Source organism: Ambystoma mexicanum, chromosome 5p (assembly GCF_040938575.1).
Source record: "Ambystoma mexicanum isolate Mex_15411 chromosome 5p, UKY_AmexF1_1, whole genome shotgun sequence".
Lineage (NCBI taxonomy): Eukaryota > Metazoa > Chordata > Amphibia > Caudata > Ambystomatidae > Ambystoma > Ambystoma mexicanum.
In genome coordinates this window covers 183,060,181-183,078,750 of record NC_090930.1, presented here as the reverse complement: position 1 = coordinate 183,078,750, position 18,570 = coordinate 183,060,181, and the positions used below count along the sequence as shown (strand labels likewise).

General features: G+C 41.9%; 1 protein-coding gene across 1 annotated transcript in view; it reads right to left on the bottom strand.

The window, feature by feature from the left end:
• Positions 1-18,570, bottom strand: part of TRPC5 (transient receptor potential cation channel subfamily C member 5) — a 1,352,993-nt gene that overhangs the window by 842,738 nt on the left and 491,685 nt on the right. Inside the window, exon 2 of the mRNA XM_069612595.1 lies at positions 12,195-12,593. Coding sequence (XP_069468696.1) covers positions 12,195-12,572 — 378 coding nt within the window. The 5' untranslated portion in view covers positions 12,573-12,593. The remainder of the gene's footprint in view (positions 1-12,194; positions 12,594-18,570) is intronic.

The following is an 18,570-nucleotide window of genomic DNA, read 5'->3' as shown; positions in this document are numbered from 1 at the left end:
AGGTGGGAAGTATGTATCACTCCTGAAATGATTTGCTGTCTGCTATGACTTGGATTGTCAGGTTTCTCCGAAGTGCTGCTTATGTGTGCTGTCACGCCAGGCATCCACCCCTCTGCACTTCATTGGAACGTGACACTTTCTGATATTTAGTTACATTTTGGTCATTCTCAAGGCACCACATGCCACTTAAAGCAATTTTAGACCGTTGATAAGTGTGCACATTGTTATGTCCAGGTTAATGCCCACCTTTTGAGCACACTGTACATGCACACCTCACTTGGATACATTGTGGTGTCCCTGTATGGCTGTGGAATTCTGGTCAATGAAGTGTTTTGGGTTAACTCGGTTGCCCATGTTTGATGAATGATATGAACATGGTCCAGCCATGTATGCACCCTGCTCACCTCGAACACAAATCAGGCATGTATGTTGCAGCACTTGGATTTCTATGATCAGTGACAGACAGCTGTTTCTAAGGGCCATTGAGCCATGCGTGGACTCAGGAAACCCTACACATACGTTTCCTATGCCTAGATCTCAATCACACATGATGCGAATAACATTGTGATGGCGTGCTGCATGCACCTGTTATGGCATGCCTGTTCCCTAAGCGTTTAGTGGTATGAGGGCCACATTGAAGCAGCCCAATGCACGGACCATATGAGGAGGTCCACAATGGCATTCCACCTGCCTTTTACACATTTGTTAGTGTGTTGAACTGTAGGCCTCTTAATGCGGCCCCTCACACCATGCCGCATTTTTCCAGGACCTGCTTTAAGATCCTGGAAAAAAAAAGTGTCAACGTATTGGCTGTAAAAACACTAATTAGGCCTTTCGGGCAAAAGCTGTTTTTTCTCTAGCGCCCAAACTATGTATTGCCAACACTGTGGAGAAAGAGACAACTTTACTTCTTGTTTGTCGAACCTCAGCACCAAGATAAACGTCCTTGTAAAGGTACTAAATGTCCCTATGGTGGGAGTGTGCATGCCCTAGTTGGCGGTGGTGTGCCGCCTATAAAGATTAGAAAGAGGAATCTGTGCCAATCTCATCTAACATTATTTTTGGAAAGGAATTTTTTAACTAATACAAATTTTGCTTTGACAAAACTATCGGCCATTTTAATATGATAAGGGCAGGAACCTTGTTCTGGGATATTGGTCAAAGTTTTGTAATAAACTCTAAACCGAAATAAAAAAATAAAATAAAAATTAAAAATGTGTGTGGAACTTTGTCTGTATATTCTTGACCATCCACCCACTTATGCAATCCTTTTTTATTGTGTAAATTGGACCGAGCAAAGAGGTTTCTTGTTATGGGACACCTCAATGTCTATTTGTAGATATGTGCTAGTTTTTTATCCCATATTTCTGCTTTCCATTTGTCTTGAAATGACTTTGGCAAAGAAAAGACAAACAAATGAGAGAATCTTCACTTGAAATGAATCATAAATTCAAGCATGTGTATGGTGTGTACTTCTTATTTTCACATCCGTTTCTTCATGTCAACCGGTTTCAGTCGGATGAAACCATTAATATCAGCAAAAATGTCTTGAACCTCCTTTTGTGTTATGTCCAGTTGCCAAGAATTGTGCCAGAGATTGTCACCTTCATGCTGAGGGAAAGAACACTTTCATGTGCTGATTTTCAATAGTCAACAGTATGTGGCTGAAGAAGCCATTGTTTCTAATTCTTTTTTTTTATTGGACATTTGTATGTCACCTATACAGCAGAAAGTGTTTCCATGCGCCTAGGTGCTCAAGTTAAGCAAACAGTAGGTAATGGTTTCTCTTTCTCCACAGTGCTGACTGTTAATTGGTGTGCAATGAAATAGCCCTGAATGCCATAAGTAAAGGCCGGAGTCAGTATGAGGGCTCCCCAAAATGAAAAGCCTGCTTGAATTAACATGGAATTCAAAACGAAAAGGAGTGAAATTAGGCAGCAAAACTTGGAGATGCCTAAACATTTTCATTGCCTCACATGAGGGAAGGACACGAGAAAACAGTTGCAAAAATTCTCAGGAAGCTAAAGTCATATTGGCAGAAACGGCAGTATCCAGCATGTAAATGAAAGTGCCAAGAATGTGTGCAAGCCTGTGCAGCAGAAAGGAGCTTTCACTGTGACAGAAATAATTCTATAGGTAAAAATCACTTTTTCCCTTTCAAGTAAAGATATGCTTCTTAAAAATATGAGCAAGAGGGGCAACAAATGAACTGGAGTTCTGTTCATAAGAAGCTCATCACAGAAGAATCCTTTAAGTTATAAGAATCTACAAGGAAATGTGAAATTGCAACAGAATGAAAGGTTTCATGGCTGGAACTTTCCCCAGTAATATTGCAATTGTGCCTATAGCATTAACATTTTAAGCATTCATATTTACAGCTAAAGTCTTCACATATATATTTCTGTTGCCCTTCTGTCAGCACTGTTTGCAGGTAACCACTGTGCGAGGGTTGTACAATTCTAAGAGTTGATTTAACAATTTGCACAATTGCACAATTCTAAGAGTTGATTTAACAGTAAAACGCTTGCAGTTGGGGAAAAAGCCAAAGGCTTGGTTTCATTTCTGCTGTGGGTTCTTCAAGTGTGAAACTAAATTCCAAAGGCCCCGTTGTCAGGGGGATAAGATGAGGAATTCTCCTGCTTCCCCAAGTTTTATGACTAAAAACACTCAGCATGTCATTAAACTGGCTATTAGCCCTTGAAGCCTTGGACTAATCTAAACAACAGCCTCCCTCTTGGAGTCAGAGCTAAAACAAGATCTCTTCTATGGGTGTGGGCAGGGTTAAGGAGGAGTTTCACACCCATTGCACAGAATGAGAGGATATGTTGTTTAGGGGATAACCTGGGAAATATAAATCGCACATGATTCATGTTCGAATTTTGGAAAAGCTGTCAATGAGCTGCTTCTGGTGTGCCAAACACTATTTTGGTGACATGAACAACCAGAAGTTAGGAGAAAAAATGTGATTGTTGTCTCTGCATAAGTATGAGAACCCTACACGTTTGAGGCCATGTGTAAAATATTATTCATATTCAGCCCACCGGCATATGTGTCATAATATGATGAGAAAGGGCATTTGTCATGCAGTGAGATTTCCATGTGCCAAAACCATACCCAGCCCCTTGTCCCAGTCAGATGATGGATGAGGTATCCTCTCTTGGCTTCCCAAAACATGCCTACATTCTGTGGACCTATCGGACCACAGAAGGGAGGCCCTTGACCACTGCCCTATCAATGTTGCAAGAAAGATGACACATCTGTGACGTCATTTACCTTATAAATAGGTAACTATGCCTCAAATTAGGGATCTCGAGGTGTGCAGCTGACCAAATTTGGAACCATCATTGCAGAGTTGGGTCTACCTCTTGGAGTGAAGCCAGGAGCTGGAGTAGCTGAATGAGGACAGAGAGAATCCTTGACTGACCCCTGGCTGTCCCAGCAGTGAAGCCCTGATGCTTCTTGGTGCACCATTCAGCCCTCTCTTGTAAGTATAGACATCCCCAGAAATAGATTACATAGCCCTATATTCTTCAGCATTGCCATAGAGATTTCTCCATGGAAACCCCCCCTAACTTCTTTGTTTGTGTAATTCAGTCATTTTACCATTGAAATGTATTTCACTTGTCTGTGCATTTTAGTAATTGTTTCAATTGAAAACCTGTTGTTTGCCGTACATTTCTGTCATTTCCAACTGAAGAAACTCCAGTTGCTTGTGTAGATCCCTAGTATATTTTGTTTCAGAAAATCAATTAAGTCCCACATTGTTTCACAGGATCGAGAGAGTTAGAATTAGAAACTCTCTCTTCCCAGTGTCTTGTGCGTCATTATAGTCTTAAAGTGTTTCCCCAAAGAATCAAATTCATTGTGAGCTAAAAATGAAGTTGTCTGTGTGTTTAAAAGGTGTTTTATCAAATGAAATACTAGCATCTGTCATTTTAAACCAAAACCATTTTTCCTATTGTGAATAATCCCTTTGCCCAAAGCCTAAGCATTATGTGCCTCTATCATTTTAAATGAAAACTGATTTTAGTATGTGGGGTGCCCATTGCTTAAAGCGTGTATGTCATTTGCAGCCTTATTAAAAGCAAGTGTCATTTGCATTTTCGTTTTCCTGGAAATTTCGCTTAACCTGTCAAAACCCATTTTTCCTAGTCAATTGCATTCGCTTTTTATTTTTTGCATGTGTTGCATGTACTAAAATTGAGTTTCCTATTGTGTGCTAGCTAGTCTGTTCTGAAGCCCTATTTGTCTTCTAGTCTAAGCAGTACGAAATACCCTTGTGTGCTGTCTCATAGCAATTGTCCTAACTAAGTAAATACCCATTTCACCTGGTGCAGAAAAACACATTTTCCCATTCCTTGCTGTTTCCTATCATTTCTGAAAACCCCATTCAAAATCTGATTTTAACTTGCTTCTTCCAGTCTTTGCCACTGCCTTCCCTTCAAGCTAACAAGCCTAGTGGAGATTAGGGGGGGGGTTGCTGGAACTAAGGAAGCTTGTGTGTGCACATGAAGTTTCCTGTGGGTTACATTCAACTACATGGTGTTTTAAACAATTGATAGCAGTGGTGAAATCAGTAAAATAAATCTGTGTGCCATACATGTTTGAGTTCTCTGAGTGTTGCCACACTGTGGTGGTTATTGTAACTGTTCATTCAATTTTCCCATTAAATCACAAATAAATAAAATATTCATTGATAACACACTGGCTTGGTTACTGGTCTACTGATCACGGGGTGATTGTGGAGGATGGGTGTGAGACGGGTTGGAGGCCTCCTTAAAAGAATCTGATTATAAAAATAAAAATCGGTTTTATTGTGTGTCTCATTCATTTGCAAGGGAAAGATATCCCTGACTTGCTTGGGCTGCATTATAATATTGTGACATTGGGTGATCCAGTGTAAATCTGCTCTGTAAAGAACCAGTTGTGCAAAGATGCAGGACTGTGAGCAGTTTCAGCTAAGTAGAGAGTGCAATCCTAATATTGCTGTTTGACTCTGGGGCATCTTGATCTACACTATGATGGAGTTCATAAACTCCACGTCAAGTGTGTAGCTGGCCAGGATTTGTAACTCTGATATTTGGGTGAGGCGCAACCTTAGCCAGAATGCCATCTTTCTTTGCTGGATCAGACTCTGTGTATCCCTTTTCCTCCTCCAATCCCTTCTGTATCACTGCAGCAAGAAACATATATGAATCTGCCTCAGTGTTTTCACTGCTTACTAGTATTACTGCAAGGACGTAATATTACATAATTCAGACAGTGCTACTTGGTTTAAGCAGTGCTTCTAGCAGATGCAACATGGATACATGGTAGCAATGCATACCTGCAGTAATTCTGCATTTGTTGTTACTGCATTAGTGTAGTTTTTCCATATGCATGTAGTGATACAGGTGCTACCTTGGGTACATATTAACAAATGCATATCTGTGGTAAATCTGCATTAGTTAATATTGCAGTTAGAATTAAGCATAGACTAACTACCTAAAACCTGGCCTTTTTAAACCCACCATAACATTACTGTCTTGTATACAAGCCCCAATGCTCCAACCACAAGGCTGTCAAGACTGTACTGCACTGATGATCCCTAATAAAGGTGCAACCGGGTATGTAGTTGTTATCATAGTCTTGAAAAATGTCTGTATTGAGTTAATTAAGGTATGTATAAAGCTATAGGGGGTCCCAATATTTTTTTTATCCATGGACTGAATGAAGAAAAACTTTGCTCACGCCTACAGCCCAAACCGCTGGACGGATTTTCACCATATTTGTGGCAGGAGCGGCAGCTTGGTCCCAAAATCGTGCTTTCATAAATTTGGTGGAAATCTGTCCAGTAGTTGTTTGAAAAACAGGCAAAATCTAGGTAATAAAATGTGTGTTATCTGTGTTTGGTCCGCTGACCCATTTCCCTGTTTGGTCCGCAGACAGGCATCCGATTGGCTTAGAGGGTGACGTGATGTCGGCGGACATCGGACTGGTCCTCTGATTGGATGGTGAAACGCGTGAAGTGCGTCAGATTTTTTGAAATACGCGCCATGTTGAATTGGCAGACTACGGACGATGTGCGCGGACATTGCAGAAAAAAAATTACAGAAGCACAACATTACACTTGTCAAACTTATCACACAATCTCTGGAGAGGTGAGGGGTGATGTGGATGGGATGGAATATAGCCATAAGAAGCCAAAAAAGTGGCGTTTTTCACCATAAAAGTCCATGAACGGTCCGGATGTTCGCGGACACTTCAGATGTTCGGAGCAGTTTTTGGATGGATTATAACTTTGGCACCACTCAATGAAACCGCATGAAATTTTGGAATTTAATTCTAGCCCTGGTGATGACGAGCTTTGGAAATTGTGGTGGGATTCTATAAAGTGGGGGTGAAATTAGGGGGGTGTCCCAAAATAATGTAAAGGCTTATAAATGTGGTGCCATTTGACGAATCTGGCAAAACAGAAAGGTGATGGCTGGAAGGTTTTGAAGGTTTATAGTCATAAAATCGAAAACCAAAATGTCAAAAGTCCAAAAATCGAAAAAATAATGTTGAAAAAAAAAAGTTGAATTTCTTTTTGATTACGTTTTTTATTCGAAATGGGGGGGGTTCCCCCCAACCCCACTTTTTTTTTTTTTTTTTGCTTTTACCTTTTTTTTTTTACATGCAGGACCCAAAAAATAAATATAAATAAAAAAATAAATTATTCCAAATTTTTTTTTCAACATTATTTTTTTGATTTTTGTGTAATTCGACATTTTATTTTCGATGTTATGACTGCACACCGGTTTTGAATTAATCATAACCACGGGCAAAGCACTGGGCAACCCTCCAGACCATGGTTTTTCAGCCTGCCAAGCCATGAAAGAAGGGAAAAAACCATATGCAAGTCAGGCTTGGTCCTACCCGAAAAGGGGCAGTCCAGCCCAAACTGCTAGGTCACATCCCTTCTGCACGAGACCACAAGCATCCCCAGACATGTTTCAGCCTTGTTGGGTGTCATCAGTGAGGGGTAGCTTGGGTCTCTAGGCCCGGCAGACTCGGGACCCACGTCTGGGCATACCCGTCACACTCGGGGTGACTTTAGCAAAACAGAAAGGTGATGGCTGGAAGGTTTTGAATTAATCATAACCACGGGCAAAGCTCTGGGCAACCCTCCAGACCATCATTTTTCAGCCTGCCAAGCCATTACAAAAGGGGAAAAACCATATGCAAATCAGGCTTGGTCCTACCACAAAAGGGGCAGTCCAGCCCGAACTGCTAGGTCACATCCCTTCTGCACGAGACCACAAGCATCCCCAGACATGTTTCAGCCTTGTTGGGCGTCATCAGTGAGGAGTAGCTTGGGTCTCTAGGCCCGGCAGACTCGGGACCCACGTCTGGGCATACCCCTCCCACTCGGGGTGACTTTAGCAAAACAGAAAGGTGATGGCTGGAATTTGACGAATCTGCACAAAGGTTTGCAAAACCATTTTAAATCTATATATAAATGTTTTTGTAATTTTGGCAGGATTCTCTCAGGAGGGGCTAAATTAGAGGGGGTCGCAACATTTTTAGGTGGCTTATAACTTTGTTGCCATTTGACAAATGTGGACAAAGGTTTTCAGAAAGATTATAGAACCAACCTTGAATGTTGTGTAAAGTCTGAATGGATTTTGTCAAGTTGGGGGCTAAGTCATATGACTATTTCTTAAGCAAGTCATTCTGTAACAGTGCCACGATACCCTGGGGCTGTTTGTGCGCTTTATAAATTCAAATAAATAAATACATAAATTGTATGAACATACATTTTGACACTTTTGAAAAAATAAACATCGGTGGATTTCAAGCAAACTTGTGTAGGGAGCATTGGCAAGGACCTGAAAGCATGTTTTTGCAAATGTGCCTGTGTTTTATTTTTTGACAAGTGTCATAATGTAGGTACAAAAAATAGTGATATACCATTGGTGATTGAGGTATAGCCTGTGGCCATGGGCAGTGGCCAGATTGTTCGGGTCATGTTATAAGGTCATGACCCGGACAATCTGGCTACTGGCCATGATCGCGAGGGATGAAAAATGGTGTTAAAGTGGCCATTTCCACCTGGGACCGGCTATGTGATAAAGTTATTCGAAAGTAGGATAGGTTTGAAATGGGAAAAAAATGTGCCCATGGTAATATGGTAATAGGGTTCTGACTTCGCCTTCTGCCGGCTGCCAATGAAAGGGAAGAGGGGCTCTGTACTGAGCACCGCCTTTTTTGATGTCATCATTGGTGTCCTGGGTGTTAGTCTTAGTAGTGCACAGTGGTGACGTGAGCTATGGTTGCTTAGCTTAGCATAACTGGTGAATTTCTGAGGTTTTTCGGTTTTACATGTAACCATAACATCCCTGTAACAACGTTTTTCCATTACATGTCATGGGTTTTTATTAGTGCAACTTAACCAAAACATCCCCTTAACTGAGATTTTTCATTGAATATATATACATATATATATATATATATATATTATAGGGCTGCAATCACCCCCTTATTGTTAATTTAAAACCTGTTTGCATTGTCATTTCTACAAAGATTCTATTGCTAATATCTTTTGACTCGCTGAACTTGGATGAAGAACATCTGTGTCCAGGACCCCTTGAAACTGGACATTTTTATGGATTATTTGTTTAAAAAATCAAAAGTAATTAAAAAAACAAAAAAGCTTTTTTCAGCATACGCCCATTCATTTTCCCATAAAGTGAAAGGTGCTTTCATTGGACGCCCACAGCGTGAAAACGACTGGAAAACGACTGGACAGATGTGTACCAAATAAAAAACAAGTTGGCAGAAAGCATTGCAGATGCGCCTTTTTTTAGATCTGCAGTAAGTCCACACAGTAATGTTTTAAGAATTTGGCCGAGATGGGCATGACCCTGGTTCTTAAAAATTGAAATCATTTGCCTGCAAATCATTTACAATGGATTCCTATGGAATTCCTATGGAATCCACATGCATTTGATTATATATGTTACGGGCAATCAGGGTGTGCAAGGGATGAGGCCTGGGCTGGTGGGATCTGATAATGGAATGATTAGTGGGATATTGGCTATTTGATATAGGCTGTAGACCGGGCACACTGGCAATTGCCACTGTCTTTTAACGTATTTGTTGCAAGGGGGAAAGTGGACAGGGCCAAAAACCATGGACCGTGGACCATAGTTAATTTGCCTTTTTTTTGCAATGTGCACAGTGGCCTGTTTTATTTTTAGCAGCCACGGCAGTTAGCCCTGGTCAAGATATAGCATTACAATACCCTTGAAATTCAGTGAAATATCTTTTGTTAGGACAGAGGTAAGATGCTCCGAATCATTACAGCAAAACACATGAAATTCAACGGGTCAAGAAATTCAACCATCTTAACTTGGAGTACCCCCAGTCGCTCAGCCCACAAGCACACACATGAGCTCACAGCAGTGATCCACAATGACATAAATAACAACATCGTAGGTGACATCTAAGAGTGTTGATCCAAAAAGGACAATAGGACGATACCTTGATACCTTAGTTAGGATAAGAAGGTAATTTTCGTGCAAGCTTTCATAATCCTCACTTCGTCAGGCATAGGAAGAATCAAACTCTTTGAATAGCAGCACAGCTTCAGAACTCCCCCCTGGAATGCCGTACCTCCTCATGTCTGTGTTTCTGATGTGTGGTACCTTCACAAAACCATACACTTTAGAATGTACCCCCTTACATTGCAGTCTGAAAGATGTAAATGGGGCACTGCAAACAATATGCAAACCGGCAAGAGAAAGAAACACTGCTGCTCTGCTATCAGAGAGATAGGAAGGTAAGGGCCCGCATCAGTCATGGGTTTTGCAAATCTACTGCCTGGTATCTTTTAAGCAGGTCCTTATCCATCTTGACTGGGCCTTTTTCCCAGCACGCCCATCTAGGTTTAAGCTTGGAAGAGGAAATGCAGTTAGTCACATGTTGGACAATTGTATGTAGAAAATTAATCAGGCTGTTGGTTGCATTATCCCAGTAGTGCTCCTAAAGGCTTGGCCAAACTGAAATAGAGCAAGCCACTAGTGTGGCCGATCCCTTAGCAAGATTAGCAATGGTGCAGCCATCCACATGGCATGCTTCTGTCTCTAGGAGGACAACGGGAAAGGTGCATGGTCAGTCATGTTTCTGGCCTTTGCCTTGTGAGGGTCGATGTGAAGAGGGTAATGCCAAGTTGAGAGTGTTCTTCACTACATATGTGTGAAAGAAAAAGACAGTTTGTCATGGAACAGGAGCATTCATCAGCCTCAAGGAAGCTTGTGTGGCAGGGCACACATCAGAAACACAGCCCAGAACATACAATTCATTCCGGAGGTGAATTCCTAAGCGTTCCTGCTATTCCAAGACTTTCATCGTCACTATGCTTGCAAACAAATTACTTTCTTAGCCTAACTAAGGCGACAACTATATATAAACACGGTAGACAAACTTCACAAAACATGCTCACAATGTTCATCTGAGGTTTATCCATGACAGGCCTAGTTGCATTAGGTGTATGCCTGGAAATATACTGCTTCCATGAACTTTACATTTATGCAACAAGTGTCCAACTGATACATAGATGCAAACTTACTTCAATACCTTGCTATATTGGCCATACATTGTATTTAACTAAGGCTTTGTAAATCAATGGCACACATTATTCGGCTTCAGTAAGAGCTAATCCAACAGGTGCCTGAAAATATGTGCCTTCTGGAAAATACACTCTGTTGGCAAACTCACTCTGGCCATATTGTGGGAGAGGGAGCAACCTTGCTACTGAATACTTTGCCTTTAGTTTCTATATCAACTGTAACTCTGCAATTCAGAAGATCTCCCATGATGCATCTCTTTCAACATGCCTTCAATGCCAAGGCATTTCCTTCACCATCACTCCCCTATCCAAGCACACTTCTATGAGTACTCTGAAGTCGCCCAGTGCTGAAAAGAACACTACATAAACATATGAAATATATAATTTAACAAACCATTTCCACATTAGTGTGTACCCTGAAATTCGAATGAGTTAATGTACTCCCTTACGTTACTTTGCTATTGTTTTAGGAATTTCTAGAATTACACATACAATGCATTTTCAGATGAGTCAAGTGACAGTGGACAGTGGTACCAGTCAGCAAGGGATTATATCTGCCACCGCTCGTACATACTTCCTTCTCAACTAACAGCCAAATCACTGCAAGTGCGCGACATGAACAATAATTAGCATAGAGTGTAAAAATGGAAAGCCGCCATGATAGGGAAACATGCAAAGTTAAAGAGATGCCTAACAACTGATAGCTCTTCGCCCCATTGCTTTCCGCTGGCTCTGGTTTGATGATCCAGTAATAGTCTATGAGGGGAGGCTAAGTCGGATGGTGGCGGAGACCTTTATTAGACTACGAGTCGTTGAACCTGTTGGAGGGCGATTACGTGGTGGGCCTGAGGGTGCTGCGCTCATTAACAGTATCGTAGGCTTTCATACATGTAGAGAATGTTGAATAGTTGATAAATGGTTTAGGCTGAGGGTGGGGAAGACAATGAAAGTGACCCTCCAGATGTTTTGGCTAGCAACTCCCATGATCTCGCTCCACCAACTCCGCTGTCTCGGGTTGGTGGGATTTGTACGTCAAGACATCTGGAGGGTGACAGGTTGGCCTCCTCTGGTTTAGCAGAACACAAGGACGAGAGCAGGTAAGTGCAAGCAAATGCAATATGACAATTGCTGATTTGGGGAATTTGTCAAGATCAAATACGTAGCCTCATCTCGTGATATACAGCAGTTTTCTCCAATACTGGTTTCTATTAGGCATTCCATGATCCAAACCTGCTATTTGACTTTGTACATCAGTATCAAGTACAAAGAATATAGCAACTACCAATTACAAATACACTCTTGTGGTTGTCAAAAGATGACCATGGGTGAAGGGAATACAATGAGCCCTAAATAATGAGTGTGGACTTCAAGGTTGAGATCACACAAGCACCACATGTTCCCTAGTAAAGCCCTGTAGCATGTATGATGAAGAAGGGGAGTGTGGTCAATCACTTGAATATTAACAGGATATGCTATTTCATTCGAGGTCATAAGCCGTATCATCACAAATATCCAGCCAGGAAATGGTCAAAATGTTTTCAGGTCTTTTCAGAATTTTTCAGGGAAGTCAATTCCTATTGTGTTAAGTGAACATGTCACCCACCTGTTTTTCTCCACTAGGCTTTCTGTGGCTCAGAAGCAGCTCCACAGCTCCCACAACCTCCTTCCGTATTGCGTAGAGTAATGCATCGCCCACATAGACGCTGTGGCTTAGCAGCAGCTCCATGATCTCCAGGTTCTCGTTCTCTATGGCTATCAGAAGGGCGCTGCGTCCCAGTGGATCCATGCAATTGATATTGATATTGTAGTAGATCTCGGCCTCCTCCAAGGCATGCTTCACGCTGGCATAGTCACCCTTCTCAACGGCAATGAGGTAGGCCTTCTCTTCCAGCGAGAGCTCCGCCTCCGCCCGGACGATTTGCAAGGGGATTCGATCTCTGTATGGCGAGTAGTTAACCTTTTTGTAGTATAGCTGGGCCATTGTTCATATTGACATTTCAACCTATTCGGAAAGAAGCACATTCTTTAGTATGTGGAAATGGACAAAAGGCAATAAATGTACAAGTCTCATATCCAATGCACAAGATACATGGTCCGAAACATGGCAAATCAATCAGAAAGTTTTCAAAAGGAATGGAACGTATTAGAAACTTGACAAATGAGCTTCAAAACAACCAGGAGGTCATATTACAGAGACAGCACAGTCTGTGTAAATGCGATTTGGTACTAAAGAAGGGGCCACATTCTAAAACCCCAAGGGCTCGATTCAAGGAATTATTTGCACAGGAAATAGGGAAATTGCACGCCGAACTGTGTGTGAAATCCTGTTAGTCGATTCATGGAATGGAATGCGCTGAATTCTCCTGGGACTTGCGTGGATTTCACGCGCCTGGCACGCCTCTGCAAGTGGCTGTGTGCCTTGCGCGAGACATCACAAGAGCATGGGCATGGCTTGCGCAAAGGGTTAGGAAGGGGGCAGAATACAGAGAAGAACATGCAAAAAAGTGGGTGTTACGAGGGACGGGCCGCTGGTAGTCAATCGAATGCCCACAATAGTGTGAGAAACGACACATATTCATGGACCCATCCGCACAGCCTCTCAGCAGGGAAAAGGCCACGCAAAGCCCTCATACTATCCACCACCCCAAGGCAGGCGTAGAGGCACTTGCACATAGGAATCAACTCGAGAGGTGGGATCGAAAGTCGGATTTAGGGATGCGTGCATGCAGGTGGGGTTCCGATCTAACTTAGGGATGCGCTTACGCAGTGTTGCAGGATGCAGGAACAGTTTACGGGGATTCACATGCACATTCACAGAAGTGTTAACAGAGTTACGAAAATTTGTACGCATGTTGTCGGGGTGCCGGTAACAGTTACGGGGGACCCCGTGCAGGGGCCTCGAGATGCAGTCCTGGTTGTGGGGGACCCCACACACTGTTTTCAGGGTGCATGTATTTGCGCCTAGGGAGAACGCAAAGGTAGCTGTTTCTGGCTGTTTTTTCGCTTTGCGTGTGGGCGTGTTGGGGGTGTTCCAGCCGCAACTTGCGTGTACGGTTACTCTGCACAAACAAGTCCATGATTACGCGGAGCATGCAGAATAACTTCTGCATGCAGGCGAGCGCAGTATTGTTCTCGGCACACAGCCTTTGTGGGATTAATGAGCACGTTTCCATGAATCGGGCCCCACATATTCATTTGCTGAGAAAGCATCTGGGCATCTAAAATGGGATATCTCCAAATGTATTGGAGAACCAACCTATGCCCATCACATTCAGAGGTATTACCGAAATTGTTCGAACACAATTGTTCGAATTACCGAATTGACCGAAAGTCGAGGGTCTGAATTGACCTTTGCACAACTGACCGCACATATATATATATATATATATATATATATATATATATATATATATATATATATATATATATATTGGTTTGGTAATATATATATATATATATGTATATATATATATATATATTTATATATAATGGGGGTTGCGGGGTGTTTCCCCCCGCATATATGTAACAATTGACCTTCACAATTCGGTCAATTGTGCAAAGGTCAATTGTAATTCGAACAATTGTAGTTCGAACAATTCGTATACATCCCATTCAGACATGTCATTCTCGAATATGTCTGTCAGTGAGTTGACCTTCATGATTGCGGCTATTTTGCCCCTGTACACCTGGAGTGGATGGATGGATTTGTGAGAGGACAGCTAGTGTGTTTCTTTGGGGTTGACCCCATTGGAAAGAACATGGAATGACACCTTGATAACGTGGCCTAAGCTTGCCCATAAAAACGCAGATGGTGCACCCAAAGCTTTTCAATGGGCATTTCATCAGATAAAGATATGCATGCCATTAGTGCATTTGGTAAGTATGTGGTAATTTGAAAGGAATACAAGATTCTGCCACACTTGGACCATTCAGGACTCCCTGGGGATCGTCAATTACTGCATGTGGTAATTACGCCATACGAAGCAGGCGTAAAAAAAAGGTGAGTTTCAGGCCTGAAACTGGTAGTGTGATGGAATGGTGTATCATCTGGTATTCTGAAATTCTAGAAGTTTAACCACTATGGACACATTTGTAATCAGAGCCAGTGAATTTACTACTATCGAGAAACCTGTTTGCAATCAGGTACACTTGTTTTGTAATCAGGTCCTGTGAAATTACCACTATCGCCAGACTGAGTCTGACCCTCGAACTTTAAAGCACCACAGACCCAAGGACTGAAGTGAAATGATCATGTTTCTAGGCCGGCGGAATATTTTGTTTGTTTTACCATTCGTTGTTGCCTGAGCATTGCATATACTGCGTTTGAGTTTTGTTCTACTACTAAAAGAACTGGTAACAGTTTTTGGACAGGGGAATAGCAGAGTACTGTTTGAGTCTATCTCAATGATATTCCATGTAACGTTGCCGGTCAAGCGGCACAGCGAGTAGTGTACTTGCTTTGACATCTGTGCAGAGCCTGCTGACACAGGTTCGAATCCCGGAAGGGCCAAATTCAGCCTTTCATCCTTCCGAGGTTGATAAATGAGCACCACACACCGTGGGTAAAAAAGCAGTGCTCAGATACCTGAGGGTTTGTAGCACTATATAAATGTGAAATTATTGTTATTATTGAGGCATGCATTTCCTGTTGCATTATATCATAGTTAACCCATTCATTGAGGGACTATGAAATCAGTGGCATCCATATTTGTGCTCAGAATTAGAACATCATCTTGTTATGAATTATACTGCCCCTTCGTTATGCATGTGCTGTTCCTTGGCTCCACAGTGTACGCTATGGATTTCTGCGGCTTTTTATAACCACGCTATGTAGCTGGGCTCAACCCCGGAAGAAAGATTAGACCCTTTAAATGTTGAGGGCCTAAGCTGCACATGAGACACTCTGCTACTTCAAAGACATAGGTTACATGTGAATCTATAGTGCCTCATTAAAGGTTTGCTGGAAACTGCAAAAAAAGGTAGTATTTAAAATAAATCATTTTTTTAAATACCATCTAATTATCAGCCAAGGTTGTATAGGGTACTTACTGCATGTGGTACACAGAACGTATTGCATGCAGTGCCACCTCAAAATTCGTAGCATATATTTAAAATACCCCATGATTTCACCTTCACCAACATACATATAGTAGGGCCCATATATGGTCAGTTTGACAGGGATACTAAGGGAGGGTGCAGATGAAAGTCATACGTGTGAGCTTGTGAGTTGGGTAAAAAACGTGAAGGGTAATTTCCAAATATGACAGATGTTCCAGTTAGTGATGATTATTTGACATGTGTGGTGGCCAAGATAACGCCCCCCTCGGCCAGCCTCAGTTTGCAGCCAATAAGGAGATCAGACAGCCAGGTGTTAAATCAAGCTCCATGTATTTATATTGCAAATACACAGCATACAGAGTTGTCAGCAGGGAAAAAAAATCATGCAGCATGCAAGTGTTCAGGCAGCCGGCACAAGGAGCTCTCTCTGGCCCCCCACCCAAGATTACCGGTTTATGTAGCTAATATGTTTCTGTACTTTCACAATGGGGGTGTTACTTGGCATGACATTACAGACATTTGGCAAGAACTGTCGACATGTTACTTGTGACGCAGCCCCGCAGGGGCATCGTGTGGTATTATGAATACGCAGCATTCGCAGAAACCTCTTCTGTTATCTCCCATATATGGGGTTAATGCTAAACTTGTACAGAATAAGCGGAAGGGAAGGTCTGATGTGTCCTCTGCCCTAGGAGGGGTTTGGGCCAGCCCGGGGTGCTGCGTGTAGAGCAGGCACAGGGAGGCAGAGGACGGTGACATGAAGGGTATGAGGCCTAACTGTATGGGAGAGCCTAATAACATTGCATTGCATAACATAATATTGCATAACATTGCATATCAATCCTGCACAGCATAGCAATCCTGCCACATCACATGGATGGAATGATTGAAAACAGGATACCCATCTTCCCACACAGAGAAGGACACGTGTCCATAGGTAATATCCTTTCAGCTGGTACAGTAGAATGGTACATGGTGGATAGCTTGTGTGCCCATGGAGATTGGCAAGAGTACAGGATTGCAGAGGATGACAAGTTCACTTTATAAGCATCATGTTTGACCAGGGCAAACAAAATGAAACAAGTACGATACATAAGTGGGAATTTGGGATAACATAAGTATTTACAAATCATAAGGCGGATATTAACAAGCCATTCAATAACCAAATGGACAATAGCCAGAGATGAAGTAGTCTTAAAACTTATATATTTTGGTAAAGACGAGGGGTCATGGTTGGATGTAAATTTGCTAAAGTGGCCACTAACTGGCATCCCACTGTTATCTCGGTACGACATCCTTCCGACGCAGGAGGTTTTTTCGCAGGGTTTTTTACCGCAAATTTGTTGCCGAAAAAAACCCATCAAATTTTTTTGAAAACAGCAGGGGTTCGGGGGGAACCCCCACAAAAAAAATTTGACAGGTTTTTTCTAGAAAAAAAATCACGGTAAAAAACCCTGCGAAACAACAACCCGCAATTAAATGACATGGAACTGTCCTCTCTACCCAAGTCCTTCTTTTGTGTTGGTGAATGATGAATTAAGCCACTGAAATGGCATCCCTATATCATAGAATTACATCCAATAGCTCACCTTTTTGAGTACTGAAATGGCCGATTTTTCAGTGGAGTCATAGCTTTAGAAATGTTATGATTGTGAAATGATGCTTTGCTCTGCCAGTTGGTGTGCGGTTTTCATGACAAGGATCGGTTCATGGAATTGTTTGCTGTGAAATAGACCAACTGGTGGCCCTACGAATGTCTGACAGCTGTAAAACGAGCATTGAAAAATCCAAATATGTGTGTGCAGTCATGTGTCCATTGCATCCTCAAATGCCCCCATTAAAACATCACATGCCTGGCATAGTTATATGGTAGTTACCATATGTTTAGGTATAAACCTGTAGTTGTTGTCACTATATGCAAGGAGCATCTTGAAATTCCCCGATGATGACCTATGTAAAAACGTCCATATGGGTAAATACATGTGTAGCCATGAAGGACACCCTTGAGTAATTTGTGAGCCACAAGAGTGCTCTTTTCTCAGGAATTCTACGGATGCTCGATGAAATATTGTCTGCAACCTACAATTGAATTAACCTTTTGAATCTGCTTTAAATCACATTTTCTTTTTGCAAAACTCAATATATTTTACCCGAGCAAGCCTTACGTAGAAACACATATATTTAGCTCAATGGCTTGCCAACCAGATTGTGAATGTGTGTGTGTGTGTGTGTGTGTGTACAGTTAAGATAAAACCTATTTGCATTGAAATGTGCAAAAATACTATTGCTGAGAACTTTTTACTCACTGGACGCATTTGGATAAAATGTTGGGCAACATTTGTTAGATGGCTCTAAAAATGATAAAGAAAACAAATAAGTCATTTTCATCCTATTCCTATTCATTTTCTCAAAGTGAAAAAAGTGCTTCCATTCAACTCCCATAGAGCAAAAACCGCTGAACAGATTTGTACCAAATAAGAAGCAAGTTTGGTACAAAGTGTTGCAAATATTCTATATTTTGTTTTGGTGTAAATCCATCCAGTATTTTAAAAAGAATCATTCAGCGAGAAGGGGGTGGTGCCCATATATATATATATCCCATGGTGCCTTGAAGCAGTGAACTTTTTAGTATAGAAAAGTCACCATTTTGTTTTGCTCAATGTGATGAATGTGGAAATGCTGCGTGAAGCGGAAAAAGCATATAGCTCAAAGAGAGAATTCGAGCAGGGAAAAGGGTGGTTTGGAAGTAGAGTAGAGGTGAGGGGGCAAAATAGAACTGGATGTGTAGTTGGAGGGTATGAGGTGGGCTGCAGAGCCTGTTTTGTAACCGAACATTTTCATCATGCCACGGGAATCCAGCAGAATTCCTCCAGGATTCCCACAGAAACATAGCACATCTGCCCTTGCTGAAAAGAAATGGG